The sequence below is a fragment of the Pelodiscus sinensis genome, chromosome 3 (assembly GCF_049634645.1).
Source record: "Pelodiscus sinensis isolate JC-2024 chromosome 3, ASM4963464v1, whole genome shotgun sequence".
Classification (NCBI taxonomy): Eukaryota; Metazoa; Chordata; order Testudines; family Trionychidae; genus Pelodiscus; species Pelodiscus sinensis.
In genome coordinates, this window is record NC_134713.1 from 183,853,153 (window position 1) to 183,876,551 (window position 23,399).

The 23,399-nt window shown below is 39.8% G+C and overlaps 1 protein-coding gene across 1 annotated transcript in view; it reads right to left on the reverse strand.

Moving 5' to 3' along the window:
* The window catches only part of ACTR2 (actin related protein 2), a 39,280-nt gene that overhangs the window by 6,795 nt on the left and 9,086 nt on the right, over nucleotides 1-23,399 (reverse strand). Inside the window, exons 2-5 of the mRNA XM_075925573.1 lie at nucleotides 19,910-20,020; nucleotides 13,826-14,041; nucleotides 5,799-5,871; nucleotides 1,460-1,596 (exon numbers count right to left, since the gene is read on the reverse strand). Coding sequence (XP_075781688.1) covers nucleotides 1,460-1,596; nucleotides 5,799-5,871; nucleotides 13,826-14,041; nucleotides 19,910-20,020 — 537 coding nt within the window. The remainder of the gene's footprint in view (nucleotides 1-1,459; nucleotides 1,597-5,798; nucleotides 5,872-13,825; nucleotides 14,042-19,909; nucleotides 20,021-23,399) is intronic.

The window sequence follows — 23,399 nt, forward strand, 5'->3', positions numbered from 1 at the left end:
ACCATCAATTTAAGTGGCTAAATCCCTAGGCTACACTAAAAGTAAGGGGTTAGATTGAGAAATGCAGATCAAAGATGTCATGACATTGATTAACTATTTTACCAAACATGATATTTGAAATCCTCTCTGGTACACAGTCTATGTAATGTTAACTCACTGTGGGAGCCTCTCAAAATGGATTTCCTTCACATTAGGGGAGACCAAATTCAAAAATAATGTATTAGGGAGTGTAAGTTACATACCAACTTAAGAGTCCTGTGCAGCAGTATGTAAATCACACTTAATCATAGCTCCCTTTTGCAGTCTGACTCTTAGGCTTCAGTGGATGGAAGATTGATGCTGCTGCGATCAATCTTCCGGAGTTCGATTTTGAGAGTCTGGCCTTAGAGTATAACTCAGTCTAGTGTGAATGATTTTAGAGAGAGAGGAGGCAGAATTTGGTGCAGCACATCTCAAGTCTACCATTTTGGAAACGATTTCAGTGACAGGAGGGCTTTGTCTGAAGGAGGTCCTCCAAATCTTTGGTTTCTGATTGATCCTTCTCTGACCAATCCCAGAGGACAAGCAGCACCACCCACTGTTCACACTGCAAAGCAAGACCTAAGAATTCAAGATGTCAAAATTGATGAGGCTCCTCCATTCACTCTTTCCAGAGCACTATGGGACCAGGCTCTAGGCATTCTGCAGCACAAAAATCCTGGGTTTTAAAGGGAAAGAAAGTCCCTGGATTCTGCAAGCAGCTGAATTTAAATTTAAAAAGGGGAGACAGCAAATGAAATGCAAATGTTTATGTCCAGGTACAGTAGCCCTGGTGGTGTGTTTTGATATTAAATTCAACTCAGCCTCATAACTGCCATTTTTAATATACACCAGATATTCACAGGAACTCTTATTTAGGGGGAAGCTGGTGGCTGGAGAAAGGGTGGGGCTTTGGGAATATGGGAGGCAGTTTGCAATTGTGGAATAACCACTTCAGCTAAAAGTTTCAGCCTAAATAATGAGCAGTGAAACAGACAATTTACATATTACATCTTAGGTTCCACAGGTTCTCATAGCACTTACATGAATGGGCCAGTTCACACACCACAGAGCTCTTTAGGCCGTTTGGAGAGACTAGTACCATCTGTTCACTGACATACATTATTTGTAGTTAGAGAGTCTTCTTGCAACCCAGGAGAACTAGAAATGTATTTTTAAAAATTGATTCTGAAGCACCAGTCTACAGTAAGGGATAAATCCCCCATAATTTCCATGCCACATATAGGCCCTACTTTAGGCATCTTGAGGGAAGCATACAAACACATTCCCACCACTAACTGAGAGGAAAGAGGTCAGATTTCTCCACTGCTAGCAAGCATTCCACTTTATAGGTTCAACTGATTTTTTCTTGGATTGTGGCCACATAGCAAATATCTCTAAGGATAGAGACTGAAGATCCAGGAATTCTTTTTCAGCTTACCTTAATGAGGTATCTGGTAATATCCCTCCCAGCAATGTCTAGTCGTCTTGTAAGATGAGGAAGGGAGAAACCTTCATAGACTGGGCAAATATGAGTGACACCATCTCCAGAGTCCACAACAACACCAGTCAATAAGCCTAAGTAAGAATTGTAATATGGAGAATATTACACTACATTGGGGTTCTCATCTGGACAAACCAGATGGCCAACGTATTGTCCTGATGATGAGAAACCTTTCCCCTTGCAAGGGAAGTGTGATCCCATTTTAAAATACAATATTGTACTACAATTAAGTGTTCTACTTCATTTCAACTATTTGTTTTGAGCTTTACTTGGAAAAGTCTGTATGAACAGAGACCAACTCCTCCACCCCAATCTTTTAAAAAAGCTACGAACCTTTCTTACAGGACTGCAGCCCCATCATATGGAATTTTCTCTCATTTCCTGACACCCCAATAAATCATGGTCCAGTTAAATGGAGAATATCTAAACTTGTTGGGGCATAAACTCATTCCTAGATGTTAAATATTGGTTAAATGAATAGTTGATTAATCTCATGAATTCTTATTGGTTAGTTGACTATTCTATAGTCCTCGGGGATGGGGCTGACAGCCAGTGCACTCTGGCCCCACTCCTGAGGAGCCCCCCGTCAACCCGCGCTGCTGCATCTCTATCAGAGGCAGCAGCGCGGAGTGCCACGTAGGAGCTGGTCTGCTAGGAGAGTCAGTTTAAAACCCCGCTCCCCTCAGGGACTAGCTGCCTGCCACCCTGGGTTATTGCCTCTGATAGTGACGCAGCAGTGCAGAGTGGCAGGGGACTCCTCGGGAGTGGATCCAGAGCAAGCTGGAACTGAGCCAGGCTGCCTGCCGGCCTGGCTCCTAATACACTTTAAATGCAGACCTGTAGCGGAGGTAGGTCCTGGACCTGGCGCAAGCCAGGACAGAGCTGGGCTGGTGGCCAGCCTACTAAAAAAATGTACTGGTGGGGGGTGAAATGCGTGTAGTCTATAGCATTAACATATAAGCTTTTGCTTACTGGTTTATCAGTTAATCAACTATCCTATTACATCCCTACTCCTTCCCATATTATAGAAACATAGAACTGAAAGGAACCTTGAGAGGTCATCAGGTCCAGTCCCCTACACTCATGGCAGGACTAAGCACCACAGACCATCCCTGACAGGTATTTGTCTTACCTGCTCTTAAAAATCTCTAGTAATGGAGATTCCACAACCTCCCTAGGGTATTTATTCCAATGCTTTATTCCTAACTATCAGGGTGGTTTTTCCCAACGTTGAACCTAAACCTCCGTTGCTGCAATTTAAGCTCATTGCTTCTTGTCCTATCAGAATTTAAGGACAATCATTCTTCTCCCTCCTCCTTTTAACAGTCTTTTGGACATTTGAATGCTGTGATCATGTGCCCTCTCCATCTTCTCTTCTACACTAAACAAACCCAATTCTTCCAGTCTTTCCTCATAGGCCACATTTTCTAGACCTTTAAACTTTTTTTGTTGCTCTTCTCTGGATCTTCTCCAATTCATCCACATCTTTATTGAAATGTGGCACCCAGAATTGGACAAAATACTAGTTGATGCCTAATCAGCACAGAGTACAGTTAGGGATGTAAGCGACTGGTTGACTAGTTGACTATCCGATAAGTATAAGCTTATCCGATAGTTAACTAGTGATGTGATTAGTTGCTTCTCCCCTCTTGCTGCCTCTATCAGAGAGGCACAGCAAGGAGGGGGAGCGGGAGCTTGGTGGAGCTGGCTTAAACGCCAGTCCCCCCCGCACTGTCTCTGCGGGGGGCAGAGGAGGTAGAGGTAAGCAGGAAACAGCGCAAGTGGGGACTGAAGCAGTCTCCACTCACTCTGCTTCTGCCGTGATTTTGCTTTTGAAATGTCCAAGGGCTCTTGAAGATTTCAAAGGCTGCAGGGAGCACTAAGCCAGTAGGAGTTCCCCACTCCCGGCGGGGAATCTGCTTTTGAACCACTGGGGCTCTTGTACATTTCAAAGGCTCAGGTTGCCACAGGGAGCAAAGGGCCAGTCCCCCACTAGCCCTGCACTCCCTGCTGAGTTTCTGCTTTTCAACTGTAGCGAGAGCCCAGCAGAGCTCTTGCTACAGTTTAATGACAGAGGTGCCCTTATTGACTAATTGAACAGTCGATGAAAATACCAATGACTAGTCGATTAGTTAATCAATCTAAATTGAACACCCCTAAGTAGAGTATAAAAATTACTTCTCGTATCTTGCTTGTAACACTCCTATTATGCATCCTGGAATCATGTTTGCTTTTTTTGCCACAGTGTTACACTACTGACTCATATTTAGCTTGCAAAATCTCTAGATCCCTTTCTGCAGTGCTCCTTTCTACGCAGTCATTTCCCATTTTAAAATGGAGATATACCTATCTCATAGTGCTGGAAGGGACCTTGAGAGGTCATTGAGTCCAGTTCCCTGCCCTCACAGCAGGACCAAGTACTATCCCTGACAGATTTGCCCCAGATCCCTAAATGGCTCCCTCAAGGACTGAGCTCACAACCCTGAGTTTAGCAGGTCAATGCTCAAACCACTGAGCTATCTCTTCCTCCTCCCCCCCACCCCAATGTGTGTGTGAAACTGCATATATATTAAGAGTGCTAGTAGTGTTCATGGGTATATTTCAACTACAGTTTACCCTTAGGAAACTAGATAATTAAATACATAGCAGTCTCATACATCATGCACCACACATTCATTTGGTTGATAGTATAAACATCAAAGTGTTCTAAAAGTTAGAATTGTTTTGTAGTTTACTATTTACATAGGGATTGTCTCAAGAGTCATATACCCCAAAATGCAGGCACATGCAGAATTATAGGCTAAATTTCCAAAACCTCTGACATGAGTGAGCATTGGAGTTGTTCAGCACTACCGAGAAAGAAATCCGCCAATGACTTTAGGCACTGTCAACAGAGACTCTCAGGCAGCCCCTGAAGTTTAGAGTGGGCAGGAAGTCTGCAGTCCATCCTGTCCTTTGGAGACCTGTTTCAGAGCCTGAGGTTAAGGATACACAGGTCCTTGATTGGGAATAGAGAGGTTTATCACCTATGCCACTGTGGGAATAATGGTACTTCCCTTGTACTATAAAGAATATAAAATACCAAAAGAAAAATCCTTCCCAGTGAGACTATGTGCGCCAATTCCAGCCTGGAAAGAATTTTTATTGTTCAGTTATGAACCCAATCAAATTCGATTTAAGAGAAGTTTGGGGATTAGTTTAACTCAAGTATCATAAACACATCAGCTGAATTTTGGGGTCATCTTTTACAGTCCTTCTAGAAGTTCTGAACTGTTGCACAAAAGTTTTTTCCCCCTTTAAGGGAAAAAAATCATAGTTGGTATTGAACAGAATTGTTCAACGGTTTTCCTGCTAGCACTTAAATCTGTAAATATAACCATGTTCAGTTGTCAATATCTTGCTCTCAACATGTGGTGTGGCAGAGCAAATTTATACCATTCTTGATATCACAGCTTTTATAACAGATGTTATTGCAAAAAGGCTGTGCACATCCTACAATTTAAAGGTGAATTCAGTAGGCTACTAATAAAAGGTGTAAGGAGCCATATTATCATACACGTATGCTTGAAATTAAGTATCTTCCAAGGCTTAGGGTGAAATCCAAGCCTCACACTGTGAATGGCAAAAACCCATTAGTTTCAATGGGGCCAGGATTTCATCTCCAGTATCTCAATTCTCAAACTCAAATAGTGATGTATTCTAACTTCTAAGTTTGTATTATAAGTAGAAAGGAAATCTACTTTCTTCTCTTTTCCCAGGAAAAATAAAATAAAAAAAGCAATATCATCTTAATGGCGTCACAACTTTTAGGCATCAACTTAAAGCAATTTAATTTTGCTTCCATAAAAATCAAGTCAAATTTAAAGGACTGGTTGCTGACACATTTTCTTGAAAACATGCTAAAGGCTTTCTGAAAATGACACTTTAAAAATCTGAGATACAAGGTCAGTTAGTTATATATTACTAGGACTTTGCATTTACAAACAAGATTCCAGTGTGGTATTTTTATAGGGAAAGGAGGAATCATGAGAAGTGCTACTCATGTTGATGCCGGTCAAACAAACTCTTCATGAAAATCTAGTCAGCCAGGCTCATTTATATTAGTGACGGATTGGAACCAAGATCTTTTCTTTATTAATACCTAGGGCAGTCAATTTTTGAGTTAATTACATGAGTTAACTGCAGTTAAATCGGTAGCACTATTAATGCCATGTTAAGACTTCAACAAAGTAATGCATATAGATATTAAATGTGCTAAGTTGTAATCTTTACCTACCTTGCGCATATAAAGTAAGAACAGCCTGAATGGCGACATATACCCCAGAAAACTGGTATGTCTCAAACATTACCTGAAAAATAAACAAAATCCAACAACAAAACTTAGTGTCCAAATAAGAAGATTCTTTAAAGTTTTATAGCAGCTTAAAAGAAAAGTTTACATTTACTGTGATTATTAGGCGATCGATATAATGGGGTATTATTTTGCTACCGTTATTGGACAAATATTTTGTAGCATTATGTTGTTGCAAGCTGTGGCAACAAATACATGCTTTGATTCTTTGTACCCATCAGTAGCTTCCTATAATAATTGGATTTTACACAACTATTCAGGTTCTTTTTTATAAACTGCAGAAAAATTTATTTCCCTCTAACAAGCAACACCTAAACAGTTGCTCATACATGCAAATGAGAGGAACTAGCAGTTGTAGGTGTGTCAGTCCAAGGACATGAGAGAGAAAAGGTGGGTGATAGAATATTAGACCAAGTTCTGCTGGTGACAACATAAAGTTACAGATTGTTGTAATAAGCCAGAAATCGGTGTGTCTAGTCAGTTGATGATTTTTAGTGTCTAGCAAAGTTGTGAATTTAAGCTCCCAGGCTCATCTTTGGAAAGTCTTGTACAGATTTCCTTTGAGGATGAGGACTGGTAAGTCAGACAGAGCGATCACTTTGTGAAAAGTATTTCACTCACAAGAAACAGTGTTTTTGTGTTTTATCATTTTCCTGTCTGGTTTCATCCACATAATTGTTATTGTGGCATCCGGCGCACTGGATGAAGTATATCGCATGTAGTGACAGTCATGTGTAGAGCCCACAGATCTCGAAAAAACGGTTACTAATCTTTCTGTGACAGATGTTTGAGATGTGTTGCTCACGTCCATTCCCCAATAAATGGCCACGTGCACTGTTGCCAGAGATTTCCTCCCGCCCCCTAGTGGTATCCTTCGATCCAGCTCTAGTGCCACCTGGTGTTAGGCGCTTATGTGCTAGCATAACGGGGATGCTAGTCTCACACCTTCTCACTTCTTTCTTGCCAATTAACTCTAACAGAGGAGCAGGAGGATGGATTGTGGAATGGACATGAACACTATTTCTTGAAGAACAGTTACAGAAAGGTTAGTAACCATTTTTTCCTTCGAGTGCTTGCTCATGTCCATTCCACATTAGATGACTCACAAGCAGTACACTAGGAGATGAGCTCAGAATGTATGGACATTTGAACCATAACAGCTCTCCCGAACCTGGCGTCGTCTCAAGCCTATGGAGCAAGGACTTTGTAGGGTGAGAAGTTATGCACTGATGACCAGGTTGCTGCCCTTTAAAAGTCTTGGACTGGAACCTGTGTAAGGAATGCTGTTCAAGAGGTTTGAACTCCCATGGAGTGAATGGTTATGATAGCCAGAGATGGGACATCTTCCTGCTTATAACATTCCCAAATACAGAGGTTATTCAGGATGAGATTATTTGGGCCAATGCTTGTAGGCCTTTCATCCTTCCTGCTACTTCTACAAAGAGTTGCATGGATCTGCAAGTATGAGAGGGGAAGCCGTGTTAGTCTGAATCGGCATAAACAACGAGAAGTCCTGTGGCACCTTATAGACTAACAGATTTATTGGAGCATAAGCTTTCGTGGGCAAAGATACAGCTGATGAAATGGGTCTTTGCCCACAAAAGCTTATGCTCCAATAAATCTGTTAGTCTATAAGGTGCCACAGGACTTCTCGTTGTTTATGGATCTGCAAAAAGATGTAGTCCTCTTGATGTAGAACAGTGGTCTCTAACCTTTTTACACCCAAGATCACTTTTTAAGTCTCAGAACAGGTGAAGATCTACTGCCCCGCCCCTTCCTTGAAGCCCCGCCTACATTACATGAGGAAATCTAATGTAAATGTACTGTGCAGGTGCGCAGTTCAGAGAGGGCTCAAGAGCTACTCTTAGAGCCCCTGAGATCTACCGGTAGATCGCAATCTACTGGTTGGTGACCACGGATGTAGAAGGTGAGGGCATACCTATCTTCCAATGAATTAAGCTGCTGCTTTTCTGAATTCTTGATAGATTTTGGGAAGAAGAATAGTTGGAAAATGATCTGGTTACTATGGAACAGCAAAACCACCTTTGGCAGGAAGACTGGGTGGGAAGACAGTTGAACCTTGTCCTTGAAGAACACTATAGTGCTGATATAAAGGCCTTGATTTCAGAAGGCATGACGACAGTGGTTCAAAAGGAGCACCTACGAGCCTCGATGGAATCAGACTTAAATTTGAGGGGAGGGGAGGGAAGTGGGGAAAAAAAATCAACTCTCAGACCTGAGGGAAAAGGACAGGCCTTTAAGAAAGTTCATTTCATAAGAGAACACTAACCAGAGGTTACTCTCAGAAATTACTATTAAAATGCACCTTGATAAATATGAGGGCCAAAGCCTATTGTTTAAGATGGAACAAATAATCCAGGATAGACTGAAAGGAAGATGAGTCATAAAGAGGTCTTGTTGAGACGCCTATATCAAGAAACGCTTCCATTTAGCAAGGCAGATAGCCCTAGTCACAGTGGATGGTTTCCTACTACCCAGCAAGACCTGTCAAACTTGTTCTGAACATGCCTGCTCCTCCAAGATTAGCCATGTAACATCCACACAGTTAGGTGAAGGGAGCTGCGTTCGGGTGGAGAGATCAGGGCTGTGCAGAGCAGAAGTGGAGTTGCTACTGATATATCTAGCAGCGTGTCAAACCAGCACTGGGGTAGCCATACCAGGCCTAACAAAGTAATTCTTGCCTTGTCCTGTTTGATTTTCAGAAGGACTCTATTCTCTGAACTGGAAAAAGTCAATTTTGGCTAATTTATAAACAGGAGCAGCACTCCAAAGGTGGCTTGGACCAGGTTCATGCTGTTTTCTTTACTTGAACCTCTATATGACCCTGGATCAGTCACTGAGGTACAAGGCAGACCTGAATGCTTCTTTGTCTGAGGAAGGCAGCTACAGCTACCATGCACTTCATGAACATCCAGAGGCTGTGGACAGGACGAATGGAAGAGCAGTGAATGGATGAATCTAGTTTATAATAAACTTGAGAAAACAGAGGTTACTCTCAGTGTCCCTGGCCTCCATCATTCCCTCTCTGGATCCAGTGGACCACCCTTGACTTTCAGGGCTTTAGGGTACAGCTACATGGCAATATTATTTCAAAATAACTAGCATTATTTTGAAATAACTTTGTCCGTGTCTACACAGCAGGCAGTTATTTCAAAATAATGTCAAAATACTGTCAAGCTGGAGGACTTCTTACTCTGACTCCTGTAACTCTCATTGTACAAGGAGTAAGGGAAGTCAGAGGAAGAGCGCTCTATTTAGAAATAAGTGCTGTGTAGATGCTCCCAATTTCAAAATAAGCTACACAACTGATGTAGCTCAATTTGTGTAACTTATTTTGAGTGAAGCCCTGCTGTATAGATGCACCCTTACTTTCATATTTCTATCTTCCATGGCCACAGAAGGTTTTCACTGGATCCAGAGAGTGGACACTGAAAGTAACATGTTTCTTGAGACAGCTGTTGAGTCAACACAGATCCATGATCAGACAAAGGCCTCCTTTTGCCTTTGCAATTAGGAAATAACTGAAGTAAAACCCCTTCCCTCTTAAGTTTCAAGGTACCTCCACCATGGCCCTCATCTGTAGGAGGGTCTGCACCTCCTGGGCAAGGAGTTGCTAGTGAGAAGGTCTACTTGGACTCACCAAAATACTTATGAGATCCTAGCTGGGAGGCTGAGGTGTATGGAAGCAGTTGATGGTGCTTGTATCCTCTACATTCCTGTCACTTTCTGATGCTCACCTATTTTGACTCATTACTTCAAACTTTTTTTGTGCAATACATAGAAATAAGACCATGCAGCTGAAATGTAACAAATTGGGCCAGCCCCTTACAATAAATCCACACAGCGCAACCAACTGCGAGCATCTAAGCCAGTATCGCAAGCTATTTTCTATAGCTCTGCCTTCCTGTTCTTTGTGAAGACAGAATAGAACAGTGTGGCCAATTCCTGATTTTATCATCAGTCTCTCAATATTTGGTGTTTTTCTTAAAGCTCCAGCTCATGGAATGAGGAGACTGTGTGAGATTCTAAGGTTTCATTATAAAAAGAAAAGCAAATTGTATGGTTGTGAAGAAAATCTTGAATATGTAAGTGAACATATCCTAAAGCCTGAGAAGTCAGATAGTAAAGAACCTAGAAATGGCTATTTAAAAATAGTAATGTAAATTTCTGAAGCCTTGCTAAGGATTCTTAAATTATATAAGATTTAAAGAAAGAAATGTATATTTCATGTAACACAAAATAAAGGTAACTTTTTTTTCAAACATTTTAATATCCTGCTGCAATAAGCAAGTATAAAAGACACAGACTTCCTGGATGATTTTTAAAAAGCAATATGTTAAAGTTAGCCACAGTTTAAATTGCACTGCTAATGAATCACATTTAATTATACCTTGCTAACATATACTGTTCTAAGAAACAGCACTCATCAAAACGTATACAAGTAAAATATCAAAGAGTTCTTACTCTGCATCCTAGTTCTCCTAAACTACATAATTGTATTTTAATGGTTAATTGCTAATTTGCCTTTAGCTTATAAGTTTAAATACAATTTGACTATGTAAAGAAAAAGACTCTACAGACATTGTAGGACAGTGCTTCACTGAGTGGTTTTTTACCTGTTTACAGTGAAGGCAAGAAAGCCTGAGTGAACAAAATCCCCGGTTTATTACATCCATGAGTCAGAAGTGATTGGCCACTACCCCTTGTCTCAATATGCTTTTACCAGAACAGAAAAAATGATAAGATTTCAGTAGCTTTGAGCATTACAGGCTGATTAAACCAGAAATGCTCTGACAGCTGACTATTTAAAACATACAGCTCCAGGAAAAAAATGGCATTTCACATCTTAATTTTAAAAATATCTAAATGAATCAAGCACTGGCTTTTTCTAACTTCTCCTTGGCACTGTTTCAAAAACTCTGCTGTCAACATGGCTCAAATGAAAAGACTGGCCCCTTTCACAAATTTCTTCCTTCAAGTTAAAACTAGGGATATAAAATCCCAGTTTAAAAGTTTACTGGTTAAACAGAATGTTAAACATTCTGTTTAATTGGTTCCTGCTGGGCTGAAGCACCACCCTCTCCCTCAGATAATGCTGTGACACTTAGTTGGATTTTAAAAATAAAGTAACTCCAGTATACTTGGGAATGGCTGCAGAGATCTTGGCATAAAAAGTGAGATCTCGTGTGGTTAAAAATTGATTATCCAAAGCCAACTGCAAAAAAAACTGGAAGGCTCAGCATACGTTTTTCTAAAACACTTGCATGAGCCATATATACAGAAAGACAGAAAATCAAGGAGGAAGTAAAAATAAAAATATCAGGTTGTGGAACTGACTGAACTATGCAATGTGGAAGACAGCTTGTTAGAATAACTAGTCACCCTGAACATTCAGATATGTGCAGGATAACACAGGTTAGCAGTAAGGTACTATAAATGCCACGATTTAATGTGCTCAAACACAGTAGTTTAGTAAGTTAGAAGGCAGAAATGATGTTTTACCTCAAAAGGGAGCGTGGGAAAGAACAGCAAACAAAACAAGAAATTGAGCTTCTAAACCTCAGCTGACACAGAATTATTGCTGTTCCCAATCTGTAGGATTCTACTGCTCATAAAATGAGCCAAAATTGTAATGTGAGAAAGGTATGTAACAATATCTATCTGCCAATAACCAGAGTATGCACACGGGATTAATTACTGCATTTGCACGTTCCAGTATATCCCTGATATTACGGGAAAGATATACTTTTTGCAGAAAACACACACGGTTTTAGTTTTTAACTATGCTTATTTCAGACACTTTAGACTCATTTTGTTTGACATCTGTAACTGCAGTCTCACCACATGCATGGCACACACCACATCTGACAGATCTGATCACCAAATAGCGACAAGAATATTCTCCTCAACAGAAGTCTTTGCTTCTATTGAAATTGTTTTGGTGCCAGTCCAATGTCTCTCTCCAAAAAGGGCAGGAGCCCAATGATAAAGCATTGGAAGCTAGAAAAGAGAATGATCCAGAAATTACACAAAGGAGTTGTAAGGGGTGACCAGAGACAGTTCCATCAGCACAGAAAGAGACACGATTGGGCAATTCCAAAAAGGGGATGTTACAGGTGTGGGAATGTAATGGATGCCCAGAGATAGAAAAAAGTTGTCCCATGACATTTTCCATCTTGCTCCATAGGTGCTGGAATTTTCAAGTTTTAAAACCCCTGAGTTTTATTTATTTATAGGAGAAAATTATGGTAGTCTCCGTAAGAAATGAACAGTCAGTTCATTAAAAGCAGAGAAGTGGCTGCCATTTTTAACGCCACTAATGAAGGAATGAAGAGAAGTGACAGACCCACTGTGTTATGTCAATAGTGATGCACAGATGATATCAGAGAGGAATACAAAAAAGGTCAGAGACGAATAACGGAAGCCAAGCAGACCAAAATAAGCTTTTAGGATTTATCGGGATATGTTAAGTGCACACAGTCAAAATGACTTTACATAAAAACGTATTTAAATTAGTCATTTGCTTAAGGATTTCATGATAAATATACCAGAATTATTATAGCTTCAGTATATATTATGAAATTCTTAACTCAGTCTTCCATTTTATTATGAATTGGTCTCTCATTCTAGCTTCAAAAATAAGAAAAATTAATACAATTTTTATTCTTTTTTAAAACATTACTATTTAAAAGTAGAACAATTTAATTTTATCATGCTGTCATCCAGTACAAAAGCTGAGATAGTAAACACTAAAGTTTTTACTTCACTCAAAAAACCAATAAGGTGTTTATATAGAAAGTCTGCTACGTCCCACCAAATAAATCACTCTCAGTTCCCTTGTTCATATTCAGTTCTCCGAATTGATATAATAAATTACTGTCTTCTTCTCCCCAATAAATTCTCTGAAACAACAGGCTTATTGAAAACACACTTCAGAAGTTATGGTGAGGTCTGACAAGATAATTTTGTAATAGTATAATCACAATACCCTCTTTGGATAAACCAGAAAAACAAAAACCAACCACACCTTGATATCTGAAGGGATGAGAAACTTGATTAGGAAATTCAAACATTCGTGCCACAAAGGAAGCAATATATGTGTTAGAACTGTTCAGTCTGTCTATCGTACCATATTAGTCAGTCAGGAGTGTATCTGATAAGACAGACATTACTAGCTAACTTCATGTTTCATATCTGTTAAGACTAACATTCTACAGACTCTTTGAAAGTTTTCGGTTAAAATATCTTTTTAATAATCACTTTAGTCCTGCAGCAAAGTCTCTGAAAGAGGACGTTATCAAGATGTTCTCTGCTACATCTGAAACTATACTGAATATTTACATTAACAGCTGCCTATGATACTGGAATAATAAGGGACAGAAAGACAACAAATGTTATGCTATTCTTACATTCCTATTTTTTTCTACACTGCAAGACTTTGTGAGAGATAATTATTAAAAAAAGGAATAGTATGAAGAGTCATTTATTTTATATGAGGCACATGCCCAGCTCAGTCAGTGCAGGACTGGGGGTACAGCATAAGGGTATATATACAATCTAATTAAAAACTCACCACTGGCCTGTGCCAGCTGAGGGTCTGTTTAGTTTTACTGTAGACATCTGACTTTAGATATGCAGAACTACTTGAGCGTCAGTGCCTGACTCAGTGGTTTCCTGGTACAGAAGCTTACATTAGACTGCCAATCTGTTTAGCCTTTGGACTAAGTAGGTTTGTTTGCCCTTTGTAAAGTAAGAAGCTGACTATTCTGGGCTGAGATAAATTTCTGTTTTCTGCACGGAAGACTGTTACCATGAGGGGTTTTCCTATATTTAAATAAAAAAGCAGTGACCTCAGACACAATTTAGTGACTACCATCATCAGTTCTGCCTCACCACAAATAGGTTTTCCTTATTCAAGTCAAGAAACATACCTCTACAATCTTCTCCCTGTTTTTTGTTGGGTTCATGGGAGGCTCTGTCAGTAGTATTTTACAGTTTTGCGTGTCGATGTTAAGTTTTTCTGGTCCAAAAGTGTAGTCCCAGAGGTGCTTCATATCATCCCAGTTCCGGACTATGCCATTCTCCATTGGGTAGTTAACTTCCAACATTGAGCGTAATTCACTTGCTTCATCACCAACCATAAGATCCTATAAAATCACAGTACTGAAGTTTGTATGTCAGTTTGCAAGGATTGTCATTATTCTTTACCAGTTTTTGATGTTAAGAATATAAAATATTCCGACTTGCTTCTGATTATATGTACTTAATGGCCCATGCCCTGAAATTAGTTGTTATATACTTGAGTGAAAAGTAGTGTTTGCCTGACAAAATATTTAATCTGGCTGAGACCCATACAAGATCTTTTAAAACAATCCACACTTGGAAGACTTCACACTCTTAAATTAAGCTTACCTGATTAACAAGCTACTCTCCATTTTGTCACAGTGGAACAATAAAGAAATCTAAGTGTGTATAGATTTTTATTCACTGAGGTTACTTTTATTCACAAAGGTTATTTTATCAGGTACTCACTTGAACAGGTTAAGATATGAAAAAAAAACCAAACACATAAAAGGTAGTAGGTGGGGCTGGCAGAAAAATTTTCCATGCATGCTGGAAGTTTCTATGCACAATCCCAAACCAGGAATAATGAGAGCTGCATAAGCATACAGAACAAGTAGCAAAAGCAAATAAGAGACTGGAAATACCACACTAAACATTACATTAAAAAGGGTTTAAAGTCTATACCAGTAGAGTTTTAAGAGGATAGTTAAAAAACTGATATATATCCCTTTTATTGTGCATCTAAAACAAAACAAAAAAAACCTATCCCAGAATGATACTTCATACAAAATATATACATTAGCCAGTTGTGATTTATAGAATCAATTTCTAAACTGATTGTATAAGAAACCCCTTTCTTTTTCCACAGGCAAGTTCTGAGGGAAGTGTGCACAATGAAATGTTACCTTTGTTTCTCATCTTTTTCCAGAAGAGCCTTAATATCTGACTTACCACCATAATTAAAGAAATGAATTAAAATACACCCTCTTTTTAATGACTGTATTTCTATAAAATCTAGAAAAACAGTATGTTTCATTATCATAAAATTTAAGTACAATGAAATAGCTGCTTTTGACCAAATATTCTACTGCAGAGTTTGCTAACCAATCACTGAGAGGTGACGGTGACTCATATTCTCTGTTTACATGAATAAACAAATGTAAGACATAATGAAAAGCAAACTGGAATTTTTAAATTATTTTTAGTTTTAATGATCTAAGAAGTTACTAGCAACTGATAAAGTAATTTTATGACATGATTTTAAGTTCAGTCCCCTAATCTGTTTTCTTAGTTTTATAAAAAAAATGTCATGAAATAGAATGGGCTATTTATGTCAAAATTAGAAACCTAAGCCCCTAAACTTGAAGAATATCATTATTTGCTAAACTTTCTCAATCAACATACCACTAAGTAACCATACAACTACATCAGTTCTATCACAAAAAAATTATAAAATTCTGATTTCATTTAAGAATCGCTAGTTAAAGAAGAAACACCTGAAAACTGTTCTGCCCATGGTTAGAAGAGGACAAAGCAAAGGAACAGCTATGATCATCTTCTATCTTCATTATTTTGTTAGATGAAGCATTTTCTAGGGTTAACATTAAATTCATGTTGATCTTATAGAAAAATGACTTATTCTTGCATCTTTACATAACTATAGGTCGTATCACATTCAGAAGCAATATACATGATTCTTTGAAAATTAGTTACTACTAAATCAAAGCAATGAACAACGTTTAAACTAAGTAATCAAAACAAAATGTGGGACAAGACAAAACATTAAAAAGCATCAAAATAATGCAACGGATACTATGTTTCACACAGCAAAAAATGGGAAACAAACAGGGGTCACCTCACTTACCATCTTTTTGTTATTCTACTTCAACAGGTCAAGAAATGTGAAGAAAGAAGGTAGAAGCAAGAGAGTCAGAAAAGGCCTAAAGGAAATCCTCTTTCAAATTATTTTAAGCACATAGATATAAAGTAGAAAAGAGATGTAAGTGTTCTGAGGTAGTGTAGTTAAGGCTAAAAGCTAACACTGACAATGACACTGATGTGCTTCTCAGAAGCCATTTCTGTTTGTGATTAACTTTTTCCAATAGTTTAGTGGCTCACATATTCCCCATTTTTCTACAATATGCTATTGATATATCCTATTAACATGGAATTTTATACAATGTGACTGGTAGAGCTAGAGTAGACTAGGTGGTGCTTTTGGAAGTAACAGATGCCAACACATTGCTACCAGAGTCCCTGCTTTCCTCAGCCCATTTTCCTCCCTCAAAGTATTCATCCTTTCACAACCCTTGGAGTTGAAATAGTAATATAACAGTTATAAAAATATTAAGCTAAAAGAGAAACCTGCAAGTTCCTTTGTACTATTGAATTACGTAAAAGCCAATGAAATCAATTTGATAATGTGCATACATTTATATTTTTATTTATTAATTAATTCTAACTGAATCAAGTGCTCGAGAAGTGATACATCAATAGCAGTGACCTGAAAAAGGTACAGTGAAGGCAGATGTGTGCAAAATCCCTACACAGCTGAAAATCTCATTCCTGCCATGCCGGCACCCTGATATGCTAGAGAGGGACCAGAAGAATTAGCAGCCACTGTGGTACACTGCAAGATACATACTTTTGTGGACAAGCAGGGACTAGGATACCATTTTTACTTGTGACCTAATCCAAAATCAAAACCCAGATCTCCTCAGTCACCAACTCTTCCAATAGCATACTAGTAAGAAAAATATCAGCTCCATTAAGGCATGTTTACTTGCTTTACTTACAAATCAGAATGATATTAGGACAAGTACTCTGCATATGCAGCTGCCAGAAAATCCATATTCAGCCATAAGATATGCAACTTCAACTACATGAATAATGTAGCTGGAGTCAATGTACTTTAGGTCAAGTTACTGTGGGGTCAACAGGAGAAACTCTCCCATCAACTTACCTTACTCTTTACATCAAGGGTGTAGTACAGACATCAGCAATCGATCTGGCAGGTCTTTACTAGACCTGGTAAATCAACCACTGGTGGATCAGCCTCACAGTATGGATCCCCGCTGTAGTGTAGATGTACCCTCAGTAGCAGATAGGGATGTAAAATTTCAGTTATCTGGCTAATCAAATAGTTGATTCAATTTGCATCGACTACTCGATTAGTCAATAAGGGCACTTCCGCCTTCAAAGGCAAAAGCACTGTGGGGAGCATGGGTCCAGCGGGGAACTCGAGCAGTCCCCAGCTGGCCCCGGGATTCTACCCAGAGCTGCCGCTTTGAAACACCGCATGGATCCTGACGCCGGACTCCCCGCGGCGTCACAAAGCAGCAGCATCGCATGGAACCTGAGGTCATCTGGGGGACTCACAGCTAGTCCTGGGCTGCATGCAGCATTTGAAAGTGGCAGCGCGGCATGGAGCCCGGGGTCTGGCCTAAGGCTCCACTGCCGCTTTGAAGCACCATCCCCTCTTCTGATAGAGGCAGCAAGGGGGTGGGGGGAAGCAACTGGATAGTCGATAGGCTAGTCAACTAGCCAATAAGCATTTGCTTATCGGACAGTCAACTAGTTGTTCATATCCCTAGTAGCAGGAGGAACACAAGGTGAATGCTATGTTCTCCGCCCACTCAAAACCTATTCCAAAGAGGCATCCCTAAAGATGATCTATCAAAATCTATTTCTGATCCATCAAAACCAAGAGGAAACATAACACAGTTTAGGCTCCCTAAACCAACCATTTTTACCAAACCAGTTTAAAAAAAAAAAGAGCTTACTGAAGGCAGTTTAGAAGCTAGTTAAGTAAAACTGGTTTAAGCTGCCAGGGGCCTGGTATCCACTCCAGCTTCAAGCAGTTTTAAAATCAGTTTCACTCAGCAGATTTTAACTGGCTGGAATTTTGGGAGAAACTTTTCCAGTGAAAAAACACACCTTTGTATGCATGCACCTGTGATGTAGCTGTCTCCCCTTATCCACAGTCCTCATTTGCTTTCCAGACAAAATAATGGGCAAGGGAGAGATAAGCTATTTTTAGACCCCATTTTAGGGCTCATTTCATTCAATTTCTGAGTTTGGCTAGTTTTTCTGAATATTTTTGAAGAGCTAAACTGACAATCTTCTTGTCAATTTCATTTGCTCAAGGGTCTTTCTGAATGAGCCAGAATGCTCTTTACTGTGTAGCTGGAATTGTTCCATTCACATTTTAGGATAATTTATTTGCCAAAAATATCTCTCTAAGAAAGCAGCAAAAAATAACATCCAAAGGGGAAAAAATGGTCTCCACACTGTCTCATTGTGTTTTTTTAGTGAATTTATCTTACATATTCACCAAAAAGGAAGATCAGAGACTGATCAGTAGGAGAATAGCTTGCTTCTCCCAACCTGTTTTTTTTTGGGGGGGGGGGGGAGGATGAGGGGGTGGGCCTTGTTTGATAGCAACTACAATAAAATAGAAAATATTTAGGAATTAAATAGGAGTCCATTCTTCATTAAAAATATTCCTGAGCAATTCCATCTTTAGAAAGGGAGATGTGATGTAAGAGACTAAATGCAAAAAAACCCCATCAATACATAATAGATGAAACTCCCTCAACCCTATTCCAGAGCCTCAACTCATACAAAAATCAAATTCTCGGATGATCAAAGATCATCCAAAGTTGGGCTATCAGCACTGACTGTGCAGGGCTTGAAAAATATATTATACTCATTACTCATAACACTAAAGCTTCTAGTCTAAAATAGAAATGAAGGAGAAAGAAAATGGAGCCATACAAGCAGGAAACTGTTTCAGAACTGCCTATAGGATTTCAAATAGCAGGAATAAAACTGACCAGAATTTTGCTGATTTCACTCTGTCTCTCATAGCTTTGCCAAGCAGCAGCAGAAAACACATGAATTTTATCTACAGACTCATGAAGTTAGTAGCATTGCAGTTTTAAATCTGAAATGCTATCTTTGCAATCAGAAGGGTTAGAAACTTAGGTCTGCACATGCCTCAAACAAGATTTTCAACTCAATGCTAGTGATTAGAATTTTTTCAAACCTGGAATATCAAAACATTTTGAGACTGTCATCTCCTCAGACCAGGGATGGTCTCACTATTCTGTGTAAAGTGCACATCAGTATATAAAACATAATGAAAAATAGATACAAGCAAAGTTAGGCATCTCATACAAGTTCAGATGGTCTTGACTACAACTAATTGTATACTAAACAGTAACAATTATAGGTTATTATATCCATGATTCATCATTGTCCCAATCATGTACTGAGACTGGATAGCAAGGATCAGCATTCCACCATCCTATCTTATTTCCCCAAATCCTTTATCAAGATCTAAGAGTCCCAGACCCTTACAGTCAGTTTCCATTAATATTAACCTATCCTTCTGCACACCACATAATGACTCCAAAAAGGTGCAAATGCTAAAGCTCATTACTTGAGCACAGCACAGACTGCTAGAGGAGGCACGATAAAAGAAGGAGAAAGTACTTTCAAGTATTGTAGTAGAACCTCAGAAGTATGAATACTTGGAAATGGAATTTGTTCTCAATTCTTAAATGTTCATAACTGAACAAAATAGGATATTCTTTCAAAAGTTCACAACTGAAGGTTGACTTAATACATCTTTGAATCTTCACTATGCAAAAAAAATGCTATTTTATCTGTTCCGATTTCATTGAGATAAGTATAGAAACAGTTTCCTTACCTTGTCAATGTTTTTTAAACTTACCCCTTATTTTTAGTAGTTTACACTTAAAACCATACTGTACTTCGTCTGCTTTTTTTGTTTGTTTGTTTCTACCTGACTGCATACTTCCAGTTCCAAATGAGGGATGCAATTGATTGGTCAGTTCATAACTCTGGTATTCACAACTCTGAGGTTCTACTGTGTACAACTGAAAGACTACCCTGAATGCGGTCAAATGTTACAGGAAAAATATTACCTTGATTTCAATGTTTCCCACTTTGGCAGTTGATCTTATAATTGGTCTTCCAACCAAAGCTGGAAAGATGTGCTCTGGGAAATTTGAGCCTGCATACCCACATTTCACAAACTGAAAAGAAAAAAGTTGAATAATTTGAATAGTTAATATATGCATCGCATTTGTTTATTACTATTAAAAATATTAGTCGTTAAAGGGAAATTTTGAAATACCAGTAAAGAATTTAACAAGGGTGCCAAAGACTTCAAGGTCTTAATATAATTCTGAATGTCCAGAATGAAGCAGTTTTAAACAAGATTTGGGTTTTGGAATACAGTGACTTCAGCCTGCTTAGTTCCAGGGCAAACACACAATTAACAATCCTTTTATTAAAATTACAGAGAAGGAAAAACAGTAAAAGCAATTGAAATATAAAGTATAAATAAGGCTCTCATTTTAAAAACATTTCTTGCACCCTTTCCCTTTAGCTGAAGAAAGTTTTTAGAAGGAAAAAAAATCAGCCTCTTCGATTGCATTAAAAAGAGGGAACTTCTTAAGATAGTAACTACTGTTCTTTTGGGAAAAAAGAGAAGAAATTAGTTGAGATGGGCTGGAGCTATTATTTCTGTCGATAAAGCCCAATCAGTCTCATGTCCCAGGCAACGTTTGGGATGAGAGACTAGTCTGGGCAGAGATATCATTTGGTCCAGTTTGGTCAGAACATCTTTCAGGATTAGGATAAAGAAGGTCTGAGCTCTCAGGATATAATAGGGGTAAAAGCTATGAGGGTAAAGCTCACTCCAGTGGCTATTTTTTCTCCCCAGTCTCTTTCTTTAAGGACCTCAAAAAGGAATGATGGCTAGAATTGTCCATTATTTTATCCACCAATTAGGTCTAATTTCTAATATACCAATTTTGGTATATTGGTTTCTGTCTGCTTCCACACTTTTCTTGTTTACCAAGCAAGATCTTAACACAGTTCTCAAGTAATATTAGTAGGCCTTTTTGCTTGAATTAATTCAGTATCTCCCACTTTTGTACCTTTTCCCACCAATATTTGGGGTCAGCAATTATTGTGGCATTTAACGAATATACACTCACTTTTTATAGTTGAGCTCACAATTAGGGTAAATTTGTAGGACTAAATGCACTTTGACAAACAAGTCTCTGCCTAGAACTTCAACACCCATTTTAAACAGTTTTAGAAACTTTTTAAAGCAAATATCTGAAAATGTTGGAGAGAGACTAAAACTTCCAGTTTCATTTGATAGATATGCACAAGACCTCGGACCTTAACTATATTTGGCACTCCTTCCCCACCATTCTACAACTCAACATTGAAGCTGACATTAATCATCTTTCAAAGTAGTCCTCTGGCAGGAAGAAGCTTATTCCTCAAACTCTTAAGGTTTTTCAGACCAAAGGGGTGTGAATAGCAGCAAAAAACAAAGTGCTGTGTGCTAACTCCCCAGTGTGGATACTGTGGGTGTTAACTGAAAAGTTCTCAGTTCGTACCCCAAACTCAGGACTTTGCAGTTCATAACCACAGTGTCCACAAAGGGGAGTTACAGCATAGTCCTTGTGCCTGGCTAGTCCCGGCCCCTTTGTCCAAACTGCAAGGCTATGTAGACAGGCCCTAAGAATTTGAGAAGAAAGCATTTTTAAAAAGTAAACGTGGAAAGCCACATGCCACTTATAAAAACTTTATGCAAGTCTACATTTTCCAAGATGTGGAACATACTACTCTCGGAAATGGTGTTCTTTTTGTTTTGTTTTTGGAGGAGTGGCCACCCATGGGGAGCAAACAGATTTCAAGTTCTCTCCAGCATTTCTGCTGTGTCTTTAAATACAAAAAGTTTCTAACAATTACGGTTGAGGGGAAAGTCTTCAAAAAGTGATCCAAACAGTTAAAAAATGAACTGGTGCCATAATTTCTGCCTGAATTCTAAGGTATGACCGGTCTTATTAATTTAAATTGATATTAATTTAAATGCCAGTTACGATACAGGCAGTCCTCGACTTACGCGGATCCGCACTTACGAACGGGGCTCTCTCGCCCCGGAGCTCACAGGCAGCGGTCAGCCACCTCGAGCTCCTTGGCGAGAAAAGCTGTTCGCGATGCCCCTGGTCTGCTGGGGACCATCTCCATCAGACCAGGGACACCGCGAGCGAACCTGCAGCAGCGGCGGGTTCCCGCGCTTCTGAGGCTTTGCTCTGGCAAAGCCTCAGAAGCGCGGGAACCCGCCGCTGCTGTCGGTTTGCTCACGGTGCCCCTGGTCTGCTGGGGACCATCTCCAGCAAACCAGGGGCACCGGGAGCAAAGCGGTCCGGCGCCAGAGCAAAGCCTCAGGGGCGAGGCACCCCCCGCTGCCGCTTTGCTCCCTGTGTCCCTGGTCTGCTGGGGGGGGGGCGCAGCTAGTGTGCCCCCCCCCAGCAGACCAGGCTTTTGTTGTGGACCCTGGGGCAGAGCAGCTGGGGCGCTGCCAGTTGGTCCCGCAGTGCCGCTCTGGGCACTACTGGACCAACCCGGCAGCACCCCAACTGCTCTGCCCCAGGCATCCTGATTCAGCCGCTGCTGGTCAGTTTCAGCAGCGGCTGAATCAGGACTCCTGGGGCAGAGCATCTGGGGTGCTGCTGGGTTGGTCCAGTAGCGCCGAGGAGCGGTGCTACTGGAGCAACCCAGCAGCACCCCAGCTGCTCTGCCCCAGACGTCCCCAAGTCAGCCGTTGCTGAAACTGACCAGCGCTGACTACAGGAAGCCCGAGGCACAGTTGCTCTGCCCCGGGCTTCCTGGAATCAGCTGCTGATCAGTTTCAGCAGCAGCTGACTTGGGATTCTTAAGTTGAATCTGTATGTAAGTCAGAACCGGCGGTCAGTTTCAGCAGCGGCTGAATCTGGATGCCAGTTCCGACTTACATACAGATTCAACTTAAGAACAAACCTACAGTCCCTATCTTGTACGTAACCCGGGGACTGCCTGTACTTTAAATATCATAATTGCTTATTGCTCGAAATATGCAAGAAAGGAGAGAAAGTATATCATCATCAAGACATACACCAAGACTTCCATGAGGGAAGAGGAGAAGTGATGGTAAATGAAGATATATAAACAAAAAGGAACAATAGGCCTTTAACATTCTCTGAGAGATTGTGGGGGGGAGGCACGATTGGGATTTTTTCTCCCCAAAAGGAGGCTCAACTTTCAAAAGTTTGGGAAATATGAATCTAAGTTAAGAACTTCAGAGACTATGGCAAAAATTACAATTAATTTCACTTAATAACTGACCAAGTTTACCACTACTTCATGTCCAAACTGGGCTCTGAAATTCTATACCCAGTGATGCTTCCTAAACAGACCTTGAGTAGGCTTCCTTATGCTCCATCTATTGGAGAAAAACATGCATCTGTCTAGAGAAGGAACATGAAACTAGTGGATCATGCCAAATGGTATTTTTAATTCCAGCCCTTGCCCAGGGATGTTAAAGCAAAGGATGTTAAGAAGTGGGTAGTT